Raw genomic sequence first — 16,595 nt, 5'->3', positions numbered from 1 at the left:
TTTTAGGACTGAAGTAAACTAGTAGATTGAAAACCGCAGCTGGTGCACAAAGCCATGACATCAGCTCCTTGCCAGGTATAAAAGATACGGGCCTGACAGGGGAGGGGGGCTTTTTTACATCCATGCCTTGGGCCACTCAACTTTTTGGAAAGACTTCACTCTGACATTGGTAGAATAAAATCTTTTCCCAATCAGCCGTGGTCCCTGAAGTGCTCATTCGTCGGGAAACAGCCACCGATCACCGAGTGTTTTTTGAAGACCAGCGAAGCAGCAAAAACCATATACCACAGTAGTAATTGTACTCTTATGCCATGTGACGACGTCAAACCAGTCCTTGAAATTGTGGTAACTGAGCGTGGGTTTTTTTTCATTCCACCTACTCCTGTAATGCGCGCCGTTCGTAACCTCGAATCGTCGTATGTTCGTGTCCTTGCGAGAGCGGGGGTGGGGGGGGGTACTCTGACTCAGCCTCCTAAAGTAGTGTCCCTTCTCATAGATTGAAATGTCCCATAAAACTGCGTCATTCATTGTGATTGTCCATCCATCCTAAATATTCTTCTTATTATCCATATTAACACAGTTTATCCTTAACAGGGTCGCAAGGGGGGGGTGCTGGAGTATATCCCAGTTGACTTCCGGCCGAAGGTGGACTATAATCTGAACTGGTCGCCAGTCAGTCGCAGGGAACATATACAGTCGAGGCAAACAACCATTCACACACGCATCCACACCGTTACTTTGGGAACCGAATCTTTACTTTGGGAACCGAATCTACGCTACCCACACACAAGTCAGGCAAGTGTACAAGTACATTATCCCCGACACGTCATTTTTTATCATATGCATTACGTGCTTCTAAAGTTCAACTAAGAACGTAACGTATGTGGTTCCAGTTCATTAGCACTCGTGGCCGATAGGAGGCAGTATTGTGTACTAAAAGCTGATTGTCAACCATCAAAATGAGAGTAGAAGAAAAAAAGTCCCCACCTCCGGCTTTTCCATGCATTGGCGCGCTGAGTGTTTTGTGGCCGAGTTTCGCTGCTTCTCTTTGGGCAGCTGCTGGTGGATTGACTCGTTTCAGTGGTGGTGGTGGCAGCAAGAGTAGTAGAAGTAGTACCCGTAGGGAGGAGAAGAATAAAAACAGCACGATACATAGCAGGCATGAGCGCTGTTCGGTCGGGTTCGGTGGCCGGCCCGGTCCAGCAGGGGCTAAAAGAAGCTCTCATGGAGACCCTGACGGCCATCCTGTCTCCGGTTCAAGAAGTGCGCGCCGCCGCCGAGGAGCAGATTAAAGTGCTGGAAGTGACGGAAGGTGAGGAGCGGTCGAGAATAGAGAGTACTGACCTGGTCCCGGGTGCTGTCGTTGGGTAAACGGCGTTGGGAGCGGGAAGAAGGGGGAGAGGAGAGGGACACCGCGTGCCATGCGGACAAGCTGACTGTCTATTCGGCTAACACATTAGCCGAAATTAGTCCAGTCTCCGTTGGCTAACACGTAAGCTATTGGCTACGTATCAATTAGCAACAGGTAATTTGATGTCAAAACAAACTGTAGTGCACTGGGGAAACAATATCAAAACTAGCTTAATGAGGTAGTCCTTTTCATGGCACGGTTACTATGGTAACCACTCCCTGTCACTCAATCTGACAGTTTCCCCGCGAAAGGGTCTCCATTGCGTGGGGATCCGGGGCTAAATGTCTCTAAATCAACCTATATCACGTCACGTATACTTCCGGGTGGCAAATGCTCACGCAGTCTTCGAAGGCAGCACATATAAACCATTACCCGGTACATCTCATTTGACCAAGGTAGAGGTTCTTCCCTACCGCCCTAGTTTGAATGTGTACTCTTGTTTGAATGTGTGATGTGTCCTTCAAAAAGATGTAACATGGGCTAATTGGCGACAGAATACCAGCAGTAATGATTTTGACAGCCTGACAGCTAAGTTGAATCAAAACTAGACATGGTGAAAATTCAGATTTGAGGGAATGGTTAATTTTTTTATGAAGTGTTGTCATTTTCAATTCAGGGCATATGTAGTCCAGTTTTCTGTCACTCCTAATACAAAGCACAATCACTTGCACTTTTCACTTTCTTCGGCCTCATGACGAGGGAAAATTCACAACAAATGAAAGATGCATATCTGAAATGTGCTTGAGGAAAAGTACAACTGAGGTTACATGTCGTTGCCATAACTGTTCATGAAGCGAACATATATGTGTAAAATTTTTGGACATATATTGCTTCGGTCAACGAACAGCCATTAGGGAAATACAAATTCTTATGAGCACCGCCTACAAAATACTTTTTTGGGGGGCACTATATCCTGCGTTCCTGATTTATAAGGGAATTTAAAATGACTTCAAATGTACGATTTAAAAGTTCACCTCACTGCTGCTTGCTTTGGTCGGCATTTTGGAGGGTTTGTGGAATCAATGTTGAACCTGGGAGGGTGATATTGCGATACATCCATTAATTGTTACTTTGGGCATCAAGATTTTATGTTTCAGTGCCTCTTGGAATTGCGCTCCTTTTGGTGTGCTTATATTGGCCAGTATGAGGTACTATAATACATACCCAAATAATAAGCAAAGAAGAGTTTCACTAATAATTAACTGACTAACCACTCATTCGATCTGGCAGCATCTGGCGATTGGGTCAATGCGTTGTATATCGGTGCAACTTTCACCTCGCAACTCATGCGGAGGACGGCTCTGTGCTGTCATTACACTGTCATTAACCATTCGTTCTCTTAATTCGTGATGCTACATATTGACAAATAACAAACACACTAGGGTTGGGCGATATATCTATCGAATCGAGACATGACCATGCCAAGACCGTTCGTACATCAATATTGTACATAAATAGAGATAATTTTACAATGAAAAATTTACATTTGTACGTTAAAGGGGGCGATTGTAGGTTCCACTGGAATCACTGTGGGCGACGCCTGACATGATGTGCCCTAACATGGCGGGGCTGCAGTGTGAACTTTCCACCAAGAGAGGGTACTAATAGAGTATGAAAAGGTCATGAGGGGTTTAGCTGGAGCACAATGACCAGGAAATGTTGGTGATGATGGTGTTCAATGCCTCAGGGCAAGAAATTTTGCTTCAAACCATTTTTGTGATAAACTTAGTCCCCCCGCCCCACCACCATATTTGTCACTCAGAGAAATCTGTCACCATTTAGTGCTTGTTGTTACACAAATGTTTGCTGAGAACCGCGCGAAGGCTTGTTGAACAAAATGGCAAAGTTAGGTTATTTGTAAGTCAAGGCACCATTGTATTTTTACAGCATATTTTTTTTTTGCTGTGGTGCAAATGGTTCGTCATCATCGTCCTTCTATCAGTACAGAGATTGCAACAATGCCCTAATGTATCCATCTTATGTGTGAGCATGGCGATGGAAGCTATTCTGTCACCACTATGCCAAAATAGCAGCCTCAACAAAATAATTGTCACTTGAAATGGCTGCTTACAGTAACAACAGCTCACAGCGTTTTGCACGTGTCCATTGTCAGTGACTTTTGCGTTAGTTGGTACAGCAATGGAAGTGGGCCCTTTAGGCGGGCCCCCACTTGTCAGCAGGAACATTGTCCACCCCAGCCGCACGTCACTTTGAGATGAAAGCAGTCATTTTGATCTTGGACCCTCACAATGTGACAAAAGCAGGGTACTGTTAGGCTGTGCAGTTATAATAAGTATCAAGCTGGAATTTGGCAGTTCAATCCAATATGAAGATTGCAATTATGTGTTTATTTTATGTTAATTTATATTTATTGTGACATCTTATTTTTCCATTGTAGCTAAAGATCTAAAATTATTTATAAATAAATATTGTAGATAATTTTTTTGCATTATTCAAAATTCCCATTAAAGAATATCAATATCCATGTATTTTAGTTTACACACAGTATACAATTATTGATATTTAATACAATATGAATTGTTAAAAAAAGTAGAAGAATTATCAATCATACGACGAAATAGCAGTAATGCAGAATGTCTTTCAAATATATTTTCTTTCCTTCATTCTACTGTGTGTAGAGTTTGGCGTCCACCTGGCAGAACTGACAGTCGATCCTCAAGGAGCTCTCGCCATCCGCCAGGTGTGTTTGTGTGAAGATGGGCGTGCGTTTCAGATCCAAAAGTCTTTCAGATATGAATCGATAGTGTTTTAGCTGCATCTTAGGTCCTGACTGTACAACCTTTCCCGCCCTGTCCTCAGTTAGCGTCAGTCATCCTGAAGCAGTATGTTGAAACTCACTGGTGTTCCCACTCGGAGAAGTTCCGCCCCCCTGAAACCACCGACCAGGTACCAAACACACCTCAATTTTGCTCCAGCAGAATCCAACAACCCACAGTGAAGTTTTTCTCTGCTTCCCTCTTCAATGCAGGCCAAAGCCGCCATCAGGAGCTTGCTGCCCAGCGGGCTGCGCGAATCCATCAGCAAGGTGCGCTCCAGTGTCGCGTACGCCGTGTCAGCCATTGCACACTGGGACTGGCCCGAGGCTTGGCCGCAGCTCTTCACTCTGCTGATGGAAATGTTGGTCAGCGGAGACGTTAGTGCTGTGCACGGGGCCATGAGGGTCCTTACAGGTACGCTCACAAGAGTCATCAGCTGTCAATCACAGCACTGACACAGAGCGACAACCATTCATACCTATAGAGAAGATAGGCTCTAAAAATAACTTCACATGCTTGTTTTTGGGCTGTGGGAGTACCCACAAGGAACCCACACATGTATGTACTGGGAGAATATACTGACACTGAAATACTAGGATTCAAACCCAGAATCTGCTTGTCCTGGGCTGAGCGTGCTGATCTACCAATCGCTGTGCTTTCAACTGTAGTTTATTGTTATTTCGTCAATGAGTGGGTCATCAATATATTTATCACCAATAGAATTGGATGGTAGTCCACTCTATTATTCCATTCTAGCATTAATGATATCATTAAAATTATTTAACAATGTCACATGTATGATTTAAACATTTTGGACAATGTGTTTTGCTAATAAATGTATAAAATTAAAGTGTTTGGATTTTACATTTTGCAAAAATATTTTTGGAGTTGTAAAATTCAAATCAGATACCGGTATTTAAAAAAAAAAACTAAAATATCCACAGGTAATTTTCGGCATTTGTATCTCATTTTTTATGTATGCATTGAAGCCGTTCTGGACTGGGCGAAACTGAATAAAATAATGTCTAAACTACACGGTTTTTTAATCATATATATATATATATATATATATTTTTTTTTTAAATAATTTTTGTACACACATTTCTCATATTCTTCTTTTCTTCTTTTTTCTTCTTTGAGCATTATAATTTCTCATAATGTAATTTTTCAAAATATCTGAGTATACATAGAGCGAAATATTTTGACACAGTCAATTTTTTTAATGCAGGTGTTTGTTTGGTTTGTTTATTAAACATAAAACATATACAGTAATAATTTGACATTAAATAAGGTAAATAAAATAGTAAACAAGCAAGAAATCCGTCTTCATTCAACACAGTTATGTTCAAGGGACTAGAGAGAAGTAAAAAAACGTATCTAGTCCTACCCCGTTATGTGTTTATATCTAATATATCACTTTTATATCAATCAGAAAAGAAAGAAAGTAAGAAGAAAGGTGAGGTACTAAATACACAAATATCTTACATTTCAATGCATTGCAATCTTCTAGTTGTGGGACATGAATAGTCAAACCCCTTATGTGCTAACACTTCACTAACAAATTAGTACACGCATGTGATTCCTCCCACCAAACTAGCAAAACGTTACTAATAGTGCTATCTTAAATATTCAATTTGAAAAACTACATTCTAATTTCTAAAATCAACTTTAAAGATTATTCAATTCTACCTGTATAGCAGGGATGGGCAACTGGCAGGCCACATGTGGCCTGCGACCACACTCCGCTTCGAGATGCCCAATAGCACAAATGAAAAATTATGGGGCCCTTCAATCATTTGACGTTTCCCATCCTGCTGTATAGCAATTAGTCGAACGAGAGATTGGTGAATAATACTATGATTTTGTTTGGTTATATATTTTTTAAATTTGTGAAAACAATATTCGCGTTGCTTTGCATCTCCAGAATTTACTCGGGAAGTGACGGAGACACAAATGCCGCTTGTGGCTCCCGTCATCTTACCTGAGATGTATAAGATCTTCACAATGGCTGAGGTAACCACCCTCATTGCTTTCCTACCCCGGCCAATTTAACAGGCTCTGTTTATGTATGAATTGTCTTTGCATTTTTACTGTGGCAGGTGTACAGCATTCGTACCCGTTCTAGAGCCGTGGAGATCTTCACCACCTGTGCCAACCTCATTTGCGATATTGAGGCGCTTGAAAAGGTGAGGGCGCACTCAGAATTTGAAATTATCCACACTAATATAACACAAATATTTTAACTGTATTTCCTCTGTGTTTTCAGGGTGCAGCCAAAGCCTTGATCTTCCCTGTCGTGCAGCAGTTTACAGAAGCATTTGTGCAGGCCTTGCAGATGCCAGACGGACCCTCGTCCGACAGCGGCCTGAAGATGGAGGTCCTCAAGGTTAAAAAAAAAAAAAACACTATAGAGTGTGGTTACAAATACAATAATGAACCAGTTTAGGCAGTGGCTTAAAAAAACTTGAGCAGATTATACCTATTTTGTTTTATGGCCAAAATAAGCATTCTGTGCTTGTTATGAAGTGTCTATATTGCAGCCACACTTGAAAAAAAACATTCCCCAACCCGGGGCTCTCTCGTTTAATATGTATAGAGATAGACATTTACTGTGACTACAACTTTATTACTGCCTTGGCATATGTTAATGATAGTTGACTTTATCAAATTCGTCTCACTCTGCCACAACACTTTACGAACCAAGGACCCCCTATTACCTGCTTCAATGGAAACTATAAGCGTGACACCTTCTTCTTGCAGGCAATAACGGCATTGGTACAGAACTTCCCTAAGCCCATGGCGTCTTCCATGCAGCAGATTTTGCCCATCGTTTGGAACACACTCACTGAAAGTGCGGCTTTATATCCTTTTTTGGGAAGCATTCTACACAATCAACAGATATGTGACTGAATGCATTGCTTTGTTCGGTGGAGGACCACAAATTCCATCCATTCACTGGATAGGTCCGCTCTCGAAAAACTCTCTAGTTTACTTCAAAGCTACTTTTCCCTCGGAAGTAATGTAAAGCAGTAATTTCAACCGTTTGCCCAAAATGTGTCTAATTTACTTCATTTTTAAACGCTCGTTTAGAATGTCTGCAAGCAGCCAATCTTATTGCAGCAGGATGTGCCCTGATGAAACCACCCCTCCAAAAAGAAGAGGAGATGGACTGTCATCAGGGTTATTGAACCCATGACTTTTTAAAAGCACAATAAACGGTCAATCGTCCCATGCTGAGTTGCCTCTAAATGCAGGTCGTCATGGGGCTACAGCTGAGAACCAGTGATAAGAGATGGAAAAAGAAATCCTGCTTCCATCATCACAATCTCACAAAAGTGGCGTTTTCATTAACATTTTAACCTACAATCCATAGCTTTTAGATGATTATTGCAAGGAGTTAACCACTGCATAATAATAAAATAACAGACACGCAATGGAGAGTCCACAGGAAGGCATTGGCAGAGTGCTGTCATATCATGGCACTTTGTAGTTGGCGCTGGAGTTAAAAAAAAAAAAAGCTTTGTGACATTCGATTCATTGCGTTGCACGGCAGTCTAGTGGTTAGCACGTCCGCTTCACAATTCAGAGGTCCCATGGCATGAATCTCAGCTTTATCTTTGCTTTTTCTAGAGTGTTCAGAATGTATTCAGGACAAACACGATAGAAAATGGATGAATTGCTTATTTTAGGTTTTAAGTTCCAAGGCTATGGTTGGTCATTGTAATTTTTCCTCCTCGCCATTACTGGAACCCTTTGGCGGTGATGGCACAAACAAAAAAAAAAGCCAATGAAAAATCAAAACAGACTGGTTTTGGTTTTGAAGACAATTTCAAGAAACACCAAACTGGATGTGTAATTTCTTCATCCGCTCTCATGGAAGGGAATCACGGCTGTAGAGTGGTGGAAAAGTCTGTGCTTGAATAAGCCCTTTGCATATTTGAATGAAAACTTGAAATCCCTTAACCAACATGCCCACTTATGTCAGAACGGAAGTCAACTACACAGAGGAAGTGGATGATCCCGTCGACTCAGATGGTGAGCCTGTGACAATGAAGCGAACTATCTACCCAGAGTACCTACTCATTGGCCATTTTGCTGACTGTCGCAGGTGAAGTGTTGGGCTTTGAGAATCTGGTTTTCAGCATCTTCGATTTTGTGCAAACACTGATGGAAAAGAAGAAGTTTAAGGGCACAGTGAAGAAGGCGTTGCCCGAGCTCATCTATTACATCATTCTCTACATGCAAATGACGGAGGACCAGGTGAGACATGGCGTTTGGGGTGAATGTTTCATGCTGTACTGACTGCTTCGCCTTCACGCAGATCAAAGTGTGGTCATCCAACCCTCACCAGTTTGTGGAGGATGAGGACGATGACACGCTCTCCTACACTGTTAGGATCTCCGCTCAGGACCTGCTGCTGGTAGGACAATACTCTGTTCTTCATAAACAAAGGGAACCTTAGTTTCTCCTGCTGATGAACTTGAACTCTCGTCTGCAGGCGGTTGCTGACGAGTTCCAAAATGAGAGCGCTGTAGCATTGGCGGCGGCGGCCACCAGACACCTTCAGGAGGCGGAGCAAGCCAGAAATAGTGGCAATCAGCATTGGTCAGCCTCTTGTTTTTGTTCATTAACTGGCTTTAATATTGGGATTTTTCTGTCTCATCTTGGACTTTGCGGTTAGCATGTCTGTCTCACATTTCTCGGGTTCTGGGTTCGAATCCCAGCTCTGTTTTTAATTGTAAGACTCTAAATTGTTAATAGGAGTGATTGTGAAGTTTTGTGTTGATGGAGGATTTTAAATTTAAACTTTAAATTTCTCTTGTTTGTTTCTCCCAGGTGGAAGATTCATGAGGCCTGCATGTTGGCACTCGGCTCGGTCAAAAGCATCATCACTGAGAGCGTGAAAAACGGTCGCATCCAGTTTGACATGCACGGCTTCTTGGCCAGTGTCGTCTTGGCTGACCTCAACCTGGCAAGTGAGTCTGAAACCGAATGCCCAACTAAACCAACACTTTATGTGTTGAAGAATATATCATCCAATTCTCTCAACCAGCGGTGTCGCCGTTCCTCCTCGGCCGTGCTCTGTGGGCAGCCAGTCGCTTCACAGCCGCAATGTCGCCTGAGCTCATCCAGCAGTTCCTGCAGGCCACAGTGAGCGGTCTCCATGAAGGCCAGCCACCATCTGTGCGTGTATCTTCAGTCAGGGCCATCTGGGGGTGAGTGCCGGGCCATGCCATTCATTGCACAAGCACTGAAATTGTTCAGAAATGCATTTTAGGCAGGATTTCCTCCGCATGGCGTAAGTGACACAATTCCAATGTATTAAATTGCTCCAGTGGCATATTTTCAGGCGTTTATTAAAGACTAAGAGAACAGTATAATACAAACACTGTCAGCACACTCAATGCAGATGACGTTGTTCGACATAACTCATGCCCAGAAACTCACAAGCAAACTTGGCAACACTCACCACCCCACCAGGCCCCGCATCCTAAAGGCAAATGCATGTATGCGGATACTACACTAACACAATAAATGGAAATACAATGTTGACAATTCGTTCAATTAATCACTTGAGCCGCCAATGTAAATCCTGCCGTAAAAGATCAAAGCACAACTTGATAACCTCTTCTAAAGCACAACTGCGTTCTGAGAATCAGAGCTACATCCGACAATTGGGGCACTTACGTTTTCTCATTATCATATCAATAATGGGTCATTTTATTAATCATGTGTATTACGTATACTCCAGGTATTGTGACCAGCTGAAGCTGTCTGAGAACACACACATCCTGCAGCCCTACCTGCCCAGCGTCCTGGAGGGACTGGTGCAGCTGGCAACCCAGTTCAACTCAGAGGTACTGGCGCTGGTCATGGAGACACTGTGCGTCGTGTGTACCTTCGACCCGGCCTTCACCACTAGCGCAGAGAATAAGATCTGTCCCCTCACCATCGCTGTGTTCCTCAAATACAGCAACGGTAATGCTCCTCTCCCTCTCGCACTTATTTCCAATGGTTAACGATAGAACGTTTAATTGGAAACAGAAGTACTGCTGCACATGTACAAAATGTCTCTTTGCTGTCCTCAGACCCAGTGGTGGCTTCCCTGGCGCAGGGCATCTTCAAGGAACTGTCCCAGATCGAAGGCTGTCAGGGACCCATGCAGATACGTCTCATTCCCACGCTGGTCAGCATCATGCAAGCCCCTGCTGATAAAATCCCGACTGGACTCTGTGCTGTAAGTTAGCAAGATGTACAATGATGCCAATACAGAAACAGGCCTTCAATTAAATTTCTTTACTTGGATAAACCAGCAAAGCTTATGATCAATTCATTCTCTCTCTTCCTCTCTACATATATACATAAAATGTATTTTTGTTTGTTTGTTTTTGGATATCCGTAGTCCTTTTTGTTTTATTTCAAACGCTACACTTTGACTCATAGTGTGGTGTACGTTACAGACAGCCATTGACACACTGACCACGGTCGTGCGCAACACCAAGCCGCCCCTTTCTGAGATGCTGGTCTGCCAGGCATTCCCTGTAATGGCACAGTGCACCTTACGCACCGATGACAACACTGTCATGCAGGTAAAGGATGAGGAGTTTCAAGATGGCAAATTATTGGACCAGTGTGAGCAAAATGGCTTCTTTCCTCCTGCAGAACGGCGGCGAGTGTTTGCGGGCATATGTCTCGGTTGCCTTGGAGCAGATCGCGCAGTGGCGTGACGACCAGGGCAACAGCGGCGTTTGGTACGTCATGCAGGTGGTCAACCTGCTGCTGGACCCCAGGACCTCAGAGTTTACTGCCATATTCGTTGGGAGGCTTGTGTCTACGCTCATCTCCCGGGCTGGCACACAGCTCGGCGAGCAGCTGGACCAGATTCTCCGAGCCATCCTGAGCAAGATGCAGCAAGCAGAGACTCTGAGTGTCATGCAGGTAAGTGAAAGCATAATGCAACATTTTAACCCCACAAATCTTGTGAAAAGAATGGAACCGCGATAAAGCCATATTGTACCAATCCTTTAAGGTGGCAAATTAAGATACAGGTTGCGCTTATTTATATTTGTGAAGACAATTTTGACATGACATATTTGTCCTTACTTCCATTTACTTCCAAATTTCTGTTATCCATTTATATGTTCAATAAAGAAACAAACATGACATAGAAGTTGAAATTGTATCTGTAAAATAAGTTGAACCAATGAAATGATGCATGTTTTCTCCTTTGTCGTCCTCCCTCTCTGACTGCAGTCCCTTATTATGGTGTTTGCCCACCTGGTTCACTCCCAGCTGGAGCCCTTATTGGACTTCCTCTGCAGCCTGCCCGGCCCCACGGGAAAACCTGCCCTGGAGTTCGTCATGACGGAGTGGATGAGCAGGCAGCACCTCTTCTATGGACAGTACGAGGGTAAAGTCAGGTCAGGACTTCTATACACTACACTATGCAAACCCCAAAGTCAAATGGGTCAAAATTTGGGAACTCAACCAACAGGTTATGGAAAAATAATTACTGAAATATCCAACAAAATTAAGTGTTCAAAGAGTTCAACCAATTATCAAGGAACTGGTTGTTTTCCACTTTGGTGGTTTTATCATACTCATGGCTAAAATTAAATTAAAAAGTTTAATTTAAAAAATATATATACCGGCATATGTTAAATAACGCAGTCGTCGGGCCGAAACCTCCTTTATAAAATTTCTGTCTTCTTTTTTTTTCCACAAATCTATACAATTGGTCACTTCACATCGGTGGGTGTTATTTTTCCAACTTGTTGAACAAGCTAATGTGCTGAAAAATGGCTTGCTGTCTTTGATGATGCAATGTTAATTGTTGAACATGCCACTTTTGGGGTTTCCTGAAAAGAAGTGATTTTGGAGTTGCCATATATTTTGGAATATAAGTCACTCTGAAGTACACTGGAAGTCGCACCAATCGAAAAATGTATCTTGAAGAAGAGAAAAATGGAGAATAAGTCACATTTTGGGGGAAATGTCATTCTACAAAAACCAAGACCGGGAGCACGGTGTTCGACTGCCTTACAGTGCAGAGGTGCAGGGTTCGATTCCGGCTCTGGGCTTCCTGTGTGGAGTTTGCATGTTCTCCCAGTGCCTGCGTGGGTTTTCTCTGGGTACTCTAATTTCTTCCCACATTCCAAAAACATGCATGGCAGATTAATGGAACATTCTAAATTGTCCCGTGTGTGATTGTGAGCGTGAATAGTTGTTCGTCGATGTGTGCCCTGCGATTTGCTGGCAACCAGTTCAGCAAAACTTACCTAGAATCCTGTGTCGCCTTGTGGCCAAAGGTGGAATTATGGAGTGGAGCTTTTGCCAGTTAGAGCGCCAATTTTAATATATATAAGTTGCACCTGAGTATAAGTCGTAGAACCAGCCAAACTATGAAAAAAGTACAACTTAGCATCTAAAATGTACAGTACAATATTTCCGCCCGATGCCAGCCATACTTAAGGCTATGGTGGTCATGTTCTGCTCTCTGCAGCACGGTGGCTCTTTGTAAACTGCTGCAGTACAGCCTCAACACAGACGACAAGCGTCTCCAAGACATCATGGTGAAGGGGGAAGAGATCTACAACCCCGCGGAAGGCATCCGCACTCGCTCCAAAGCAGCCAAGAGTAAGATCCCAAAAATAATTTAATTTATCTTCACCATAATGCCAAATATTGGATTTGAAGGGGGGGCTTGTGCTTGGTGAAATGGTTTGAATCTGCTATCCCGTCTCTTTGGCAGATCCGGAGCGCTGGACCAACATTCCTTTGCTGGTAAAAATCTTTAAACTGATCATCAATGAACTGTCGACCGTCGTGGAGGCTAACGCCAGCCGAGCCAACCCAGCCGACTGGAGCCAAGGTGACGAGCGAGACTTGGGGTCATTCGATTTTTAAAAGAACTGACCTGACTCGCGATGTTTGTTCAACCCATCCTTCCTCACCATTTCGTGTTTGGCCTTAGATTCAAACAGCATGTGTGAGGAGGAGGAGGAAGAAGGTGACGAGGATGATGACGATGACGAAGAAGGGTTGGCAGGGCAACTGATATCAGACCTCATTGCCTCCAACAAATATGGTACATGCACAGTATTTCCTTTATGTCGACTTCAAATATAGTGTCTTCAACGTACACCATTTTGTTCTGTCTTCCAGATGATGACTATTACGACGATGATAACGAAGATGATCCCGATGCCTTAAATGATCCCTTGGATCAGATTGACCTTCAGGTACACTCATGAGCATTCAGGCTTGTTTTGTGTCCCACTTTACAAAAACATGTATATTAGGTTCATTTAAAGTATCCCTAGGTGTGACTAGTCATTTGTCTGTACAGTACTTATTTTCAATGTCCATGTGATGGTCGCCCCTGCCCACCTGACTTCCGCATAAACACGGCTGTTAGTCGGACTGCTACGGCGTGCTTTTTTTATAGCGTCGAACTTGGTTGCAATGTATGTACCTCAGGGGACAAAACGAATCTGCGTTATAACGGTAGTTGGTTGTAACCATTTGCAATAATGCATGAACTTTTAGAGATATAAAAACATGAAAATGTAGGACAGTATAAACATGTCAATTACAAATGCGTGTATACAGTATTAAGAAAATGTTTTTATTCGACATGAAACAAATGAAAAGTGTTTCTTCTCACCCAGAAGCGGTTCGTGTTCATCTTTCGATCTGTTGGCCTCAAACTGCCTTGATTTTGTTGAAATCGTCGACTGCCATTTCGTAGTCTCAGCTGAGCTTCGTCTGGGACACTGTATGCAAGATCGATAAAAATGTTTTGACGTACCATCAGCGTAAAAAAATTATTCTTGCATAATTAACAGATTGTTAAACGGCGATGCAAAGTAAAACTTGCACGGGTATGCAAACAGGTAAGCATCACGTCTTCCTGTATGTTAAATCGCTCCATGTACAGCACTTTGTATGCAGCGATGGCTGTTTGAAAGTGCTCTATAAATACTGTTGACTTGACTTGACTTGAATTTACAATCAAATGTCGATCTTGCAGCCCACTACACATGAAACAGATTTAAAAAACTGATATAAAGTCATCAAAGCATGTCCTTGTATGTTTTGATTATGAACAGTGGTCACGTCGAAGATTTGATAGCCCGTCTTCTTTCACACAATTGACCCCCCACTCCACCACCACCATCACCATGATTTGAAACGAAACATCACTGCCGGTATCAGACCTTTTTTTAAACCTCTAGGTGAACGAATAGAGCAACTGTAAACAACACAGTTGTTGAGAACACAAAATGGTCTTGGCGCCTATTTTACTCCAGTTAACTCACTCACTGGACCGTGTGCCCTCAACCACTTGCCCTCGAACGTGTATGTTTTTGGCACACGGCGTACAAACAAGACATTAGGGTAGAAGGATCTATAAACCAATCTGAGGCCAGTGTTTTGTGATAATGAACTCTAGCATACCAACTGTTACTATGCTCGAGTTCATGACAATTTCCGGCATAATTTTTGCTCACTCATGATTGAAATGAGTACAAAATTAGCCACATGACTTTATGTTGATACCGTATGTTTGGGATTGTGTCTGCGAATATCTCTAACAACACTAATGAGCCATTGCTGACTTGTATTTGGGGACTGACTGTTGCTGAGTACCTTTTTCATCATGTAGTTTTTGAACACTTCATGGTGTTTATTTCATGAAAATAATACTTTCATCCATAAAAGGGGAAGAAGCTTGATCTACTGAACCATTACTGCCTCATGTCTTGGAATCTACCTGAATGAGTTCTGACTAATTTTGCTACAATGGGTCACATTTGACGTTTTCGCTTCCTGTTTTTCCACCTAGGCCTATTTGACAGACTTCCTGACCCAGTTTGCCCAGCAACCGTGCTACAGCATGTTCTCAGGCCACCTCAACAACAACGAGAGACAAACGCTGCAGTCTATAGGCCTCTAGCCCTTGCTGATTCCTTCCCTTCATCCTTTCCTGCTTGCCTTTCCTCTGTCGCCTCGTCACCGCCACTCACGGCATCAATCGCCCGGAAAAAAGAATGACAAATATGTGCTGATGGCAGAGGAAATAGATGGAACGCACTTCTCTCGGGCACCATGGTTCTCCACACTTGTAAAGGACTGTGTCCTGGTGACACTTTAGAAACTGAACAGGAGACTTGAATGGAAGGTCAAGGCTTTCATGGTGGGCGAGGTGAACTGTGACATATGAACTCTTTGACAAGTTCTGTTTATAACGCTGCCTGTTTTTATGTGTGTGAAAAGTACACAGACAGAATCACCTCCACCCAACAAGAAGAAAAAGAACTTCCTCTTCACAAATTTTGTCGTCCTTATTCTCCAAGGAAATAATGACTGTTTCTTATCATCATGGGGGCGGTTTCACTGATTCCCAGCCTTTTCGTTTGCTTGTGCCCGCGGAAATGTGGGTATTAAAAAAATATTTCTAAATAAAAGTCTGTACAGACAGCTTTTTCCGGGTTTCTAATGCACTTTTAGTGGCTATGAAAATATGTTACCCCTATACTGTTACAAAATAGTGTGGTATTAGGGCTCACTAAGATGCATTTTCAGAAAGAGGCAGCTCGCCAACGATTAACTTTGTTGTTTAGTTTTACGTATGATGCACGTTCAGGCTCTCCAGACAAGCCATTAAAAAGTTAATTTTTACATACAAAGTATGTACCCTTTAAATTATGGCATCTGGGATGCTGTGCTGTCGTCCAATGACCCACATTGCTTTTTGTGTCACCTGAGACCTGCACCGTGAACATATTTTTAAGTATGCTAGCCCAAGTAAAATTTTCCTCCTCCATCAGTCGTCGTCGGCATAAAGAAAACAACTTAATGTACTAACGGGTGTTGAAAGCTACAGATGTATTTTTATTGTCAAATTTGGCTGTAAGAGATTGACTGAGCAACCAATCGCATGATGGAAAAATGCTGACGTTGTTGTGGGCCCGCTTCCGTTGTGAAACATATTTGAACGATGCAAATATGCATTTCAGTTCCATCAAAATTATATCCCTTAATATGAGAGGTATCCGCAACCACACGAAAAGGAAGGCTGTTTTCATGTTTTGTCGATGAAAAGAATGCAGACATACATTTTTTTCCTCAAGAGACTCGTTCAAGTGTAAATGATATGAAATTTCGGAAAGCACGGAGAGAGGTGATCAATGTTGTTTTTGTCATGCTTCAGAGCAATCAGCAGGGGTAGCTGTTTTCTTTAACAAATTCAAAGTTAATGTTTTCGAGACCTTTTTTTATATGATGAGAGGTGGGTAATTTTGGTTCGGTAACACCCTCTTAATTGTTCGAAATTTGTCGCAACAATAATAATCAAGCCAAAGCCGTGTGCACAAAGCTATGTGAACATTTTGAAACGCTCA

The 16,595-nt window shown here is 42.7% G+C and overlaps 2 protein-coding genes across 2 annotated transcripts in view; one reads left to right on the top strand and one right to left on the bottom strand.

The window, feature by feature from the left end:
- LOC127607401 (PRELI domain containing protein 3B-like) overlaps nt 1-16,595 on the bottom strand; it is a 157,842-nt gene that overhangs the window by 41,295 nt on the left and 99,952 nt on the right. The window lies entirely within an intron of this gene.
- Nucleotides 1,073-15,672, top strand: ipo9 (importin 9). Its single transcript, XM_052075676.1, has 24 exons — nt 1,073-1,312; nt 4,051-4,112; nt 4,232-4,318; nt 4,401-4,602; nt 6,113-6,201; nt 6,288-6,374; nt 6,455-6,574; nt 6,949-7,049; nt 8,153-8,223; nt 8,297-8,448; nt 8,510-8,608; nt 8,687-8,793; nt 9,025-9,164; nt 9,242-9,404; nt 9,941-10,167; nt 10,278-10,426; nt 10,650-10,778; nt 10,852-11,127; nt 11,443-11,609; nt 12,692-12,825; nt 12,941-13,060; nt 13,163-13,276; nt 13,354-13,430; nt 15,038-15,672. Exons 1-24 carry the CDS (start codon nt 1,162-1,164, stop codon nt 15,146-15,148), a joined length of 3,135 nt encoding a protein of 1,044 aa, XP_051931636.1. The 5' UTR covers nt 1,073-1,161; the 3' UTR covers nt 15,149-15,672.

The sequence above is a fragment of the Hippocampus zosterae genome, chromosome 9, assembly GCF_025434085.1.
Source record: "Hippocampus zosterae strain Florida chromosome 9, ASM2543408v3, whole genome shotgun sequence".
In the NCBI taxonomy this organism is placed as follows: Eukaryota; Metazoa; Chordata; class Actinopteri; order Syngnathiformes; family Syngnathidae; genus Hippocampus; species Hippocampus zosterae.
The sequence above is the reverse complement of the archived record's forward strand: the minus strand, read 5'-3'. Positions and strand labels throughout refer to the sequence as shown.

What these genes read in the sequence shown, in the direction of transcription:
- ipo9 (XM_052075676.1), top strand. Translation starts at nt 1,162, where the DNA reads ATGAGCGCTGTTCGGTCGGGTTCGGTGGCCGGCCCGGTCCAGCAGGGG. An exon ending in AGACTCTGAGTGTCATGCAG is followed by an intron (nt 11,128 to 11,442) that starts GTAAGTGAAAGC and finishes CTCTGACTGCAG; the next exon opens with TCCCTTATTATGGTGTTTGC. An exon ending in CCCAGCCGACTGGAGCCAAG is followed by an intron (nt 13,061 to 13,162) that starts GTGACGAGCGAG and finishes GTTTGGCCTTAG; the next exon opens with ATTCAAACAGCATGTGTGAG.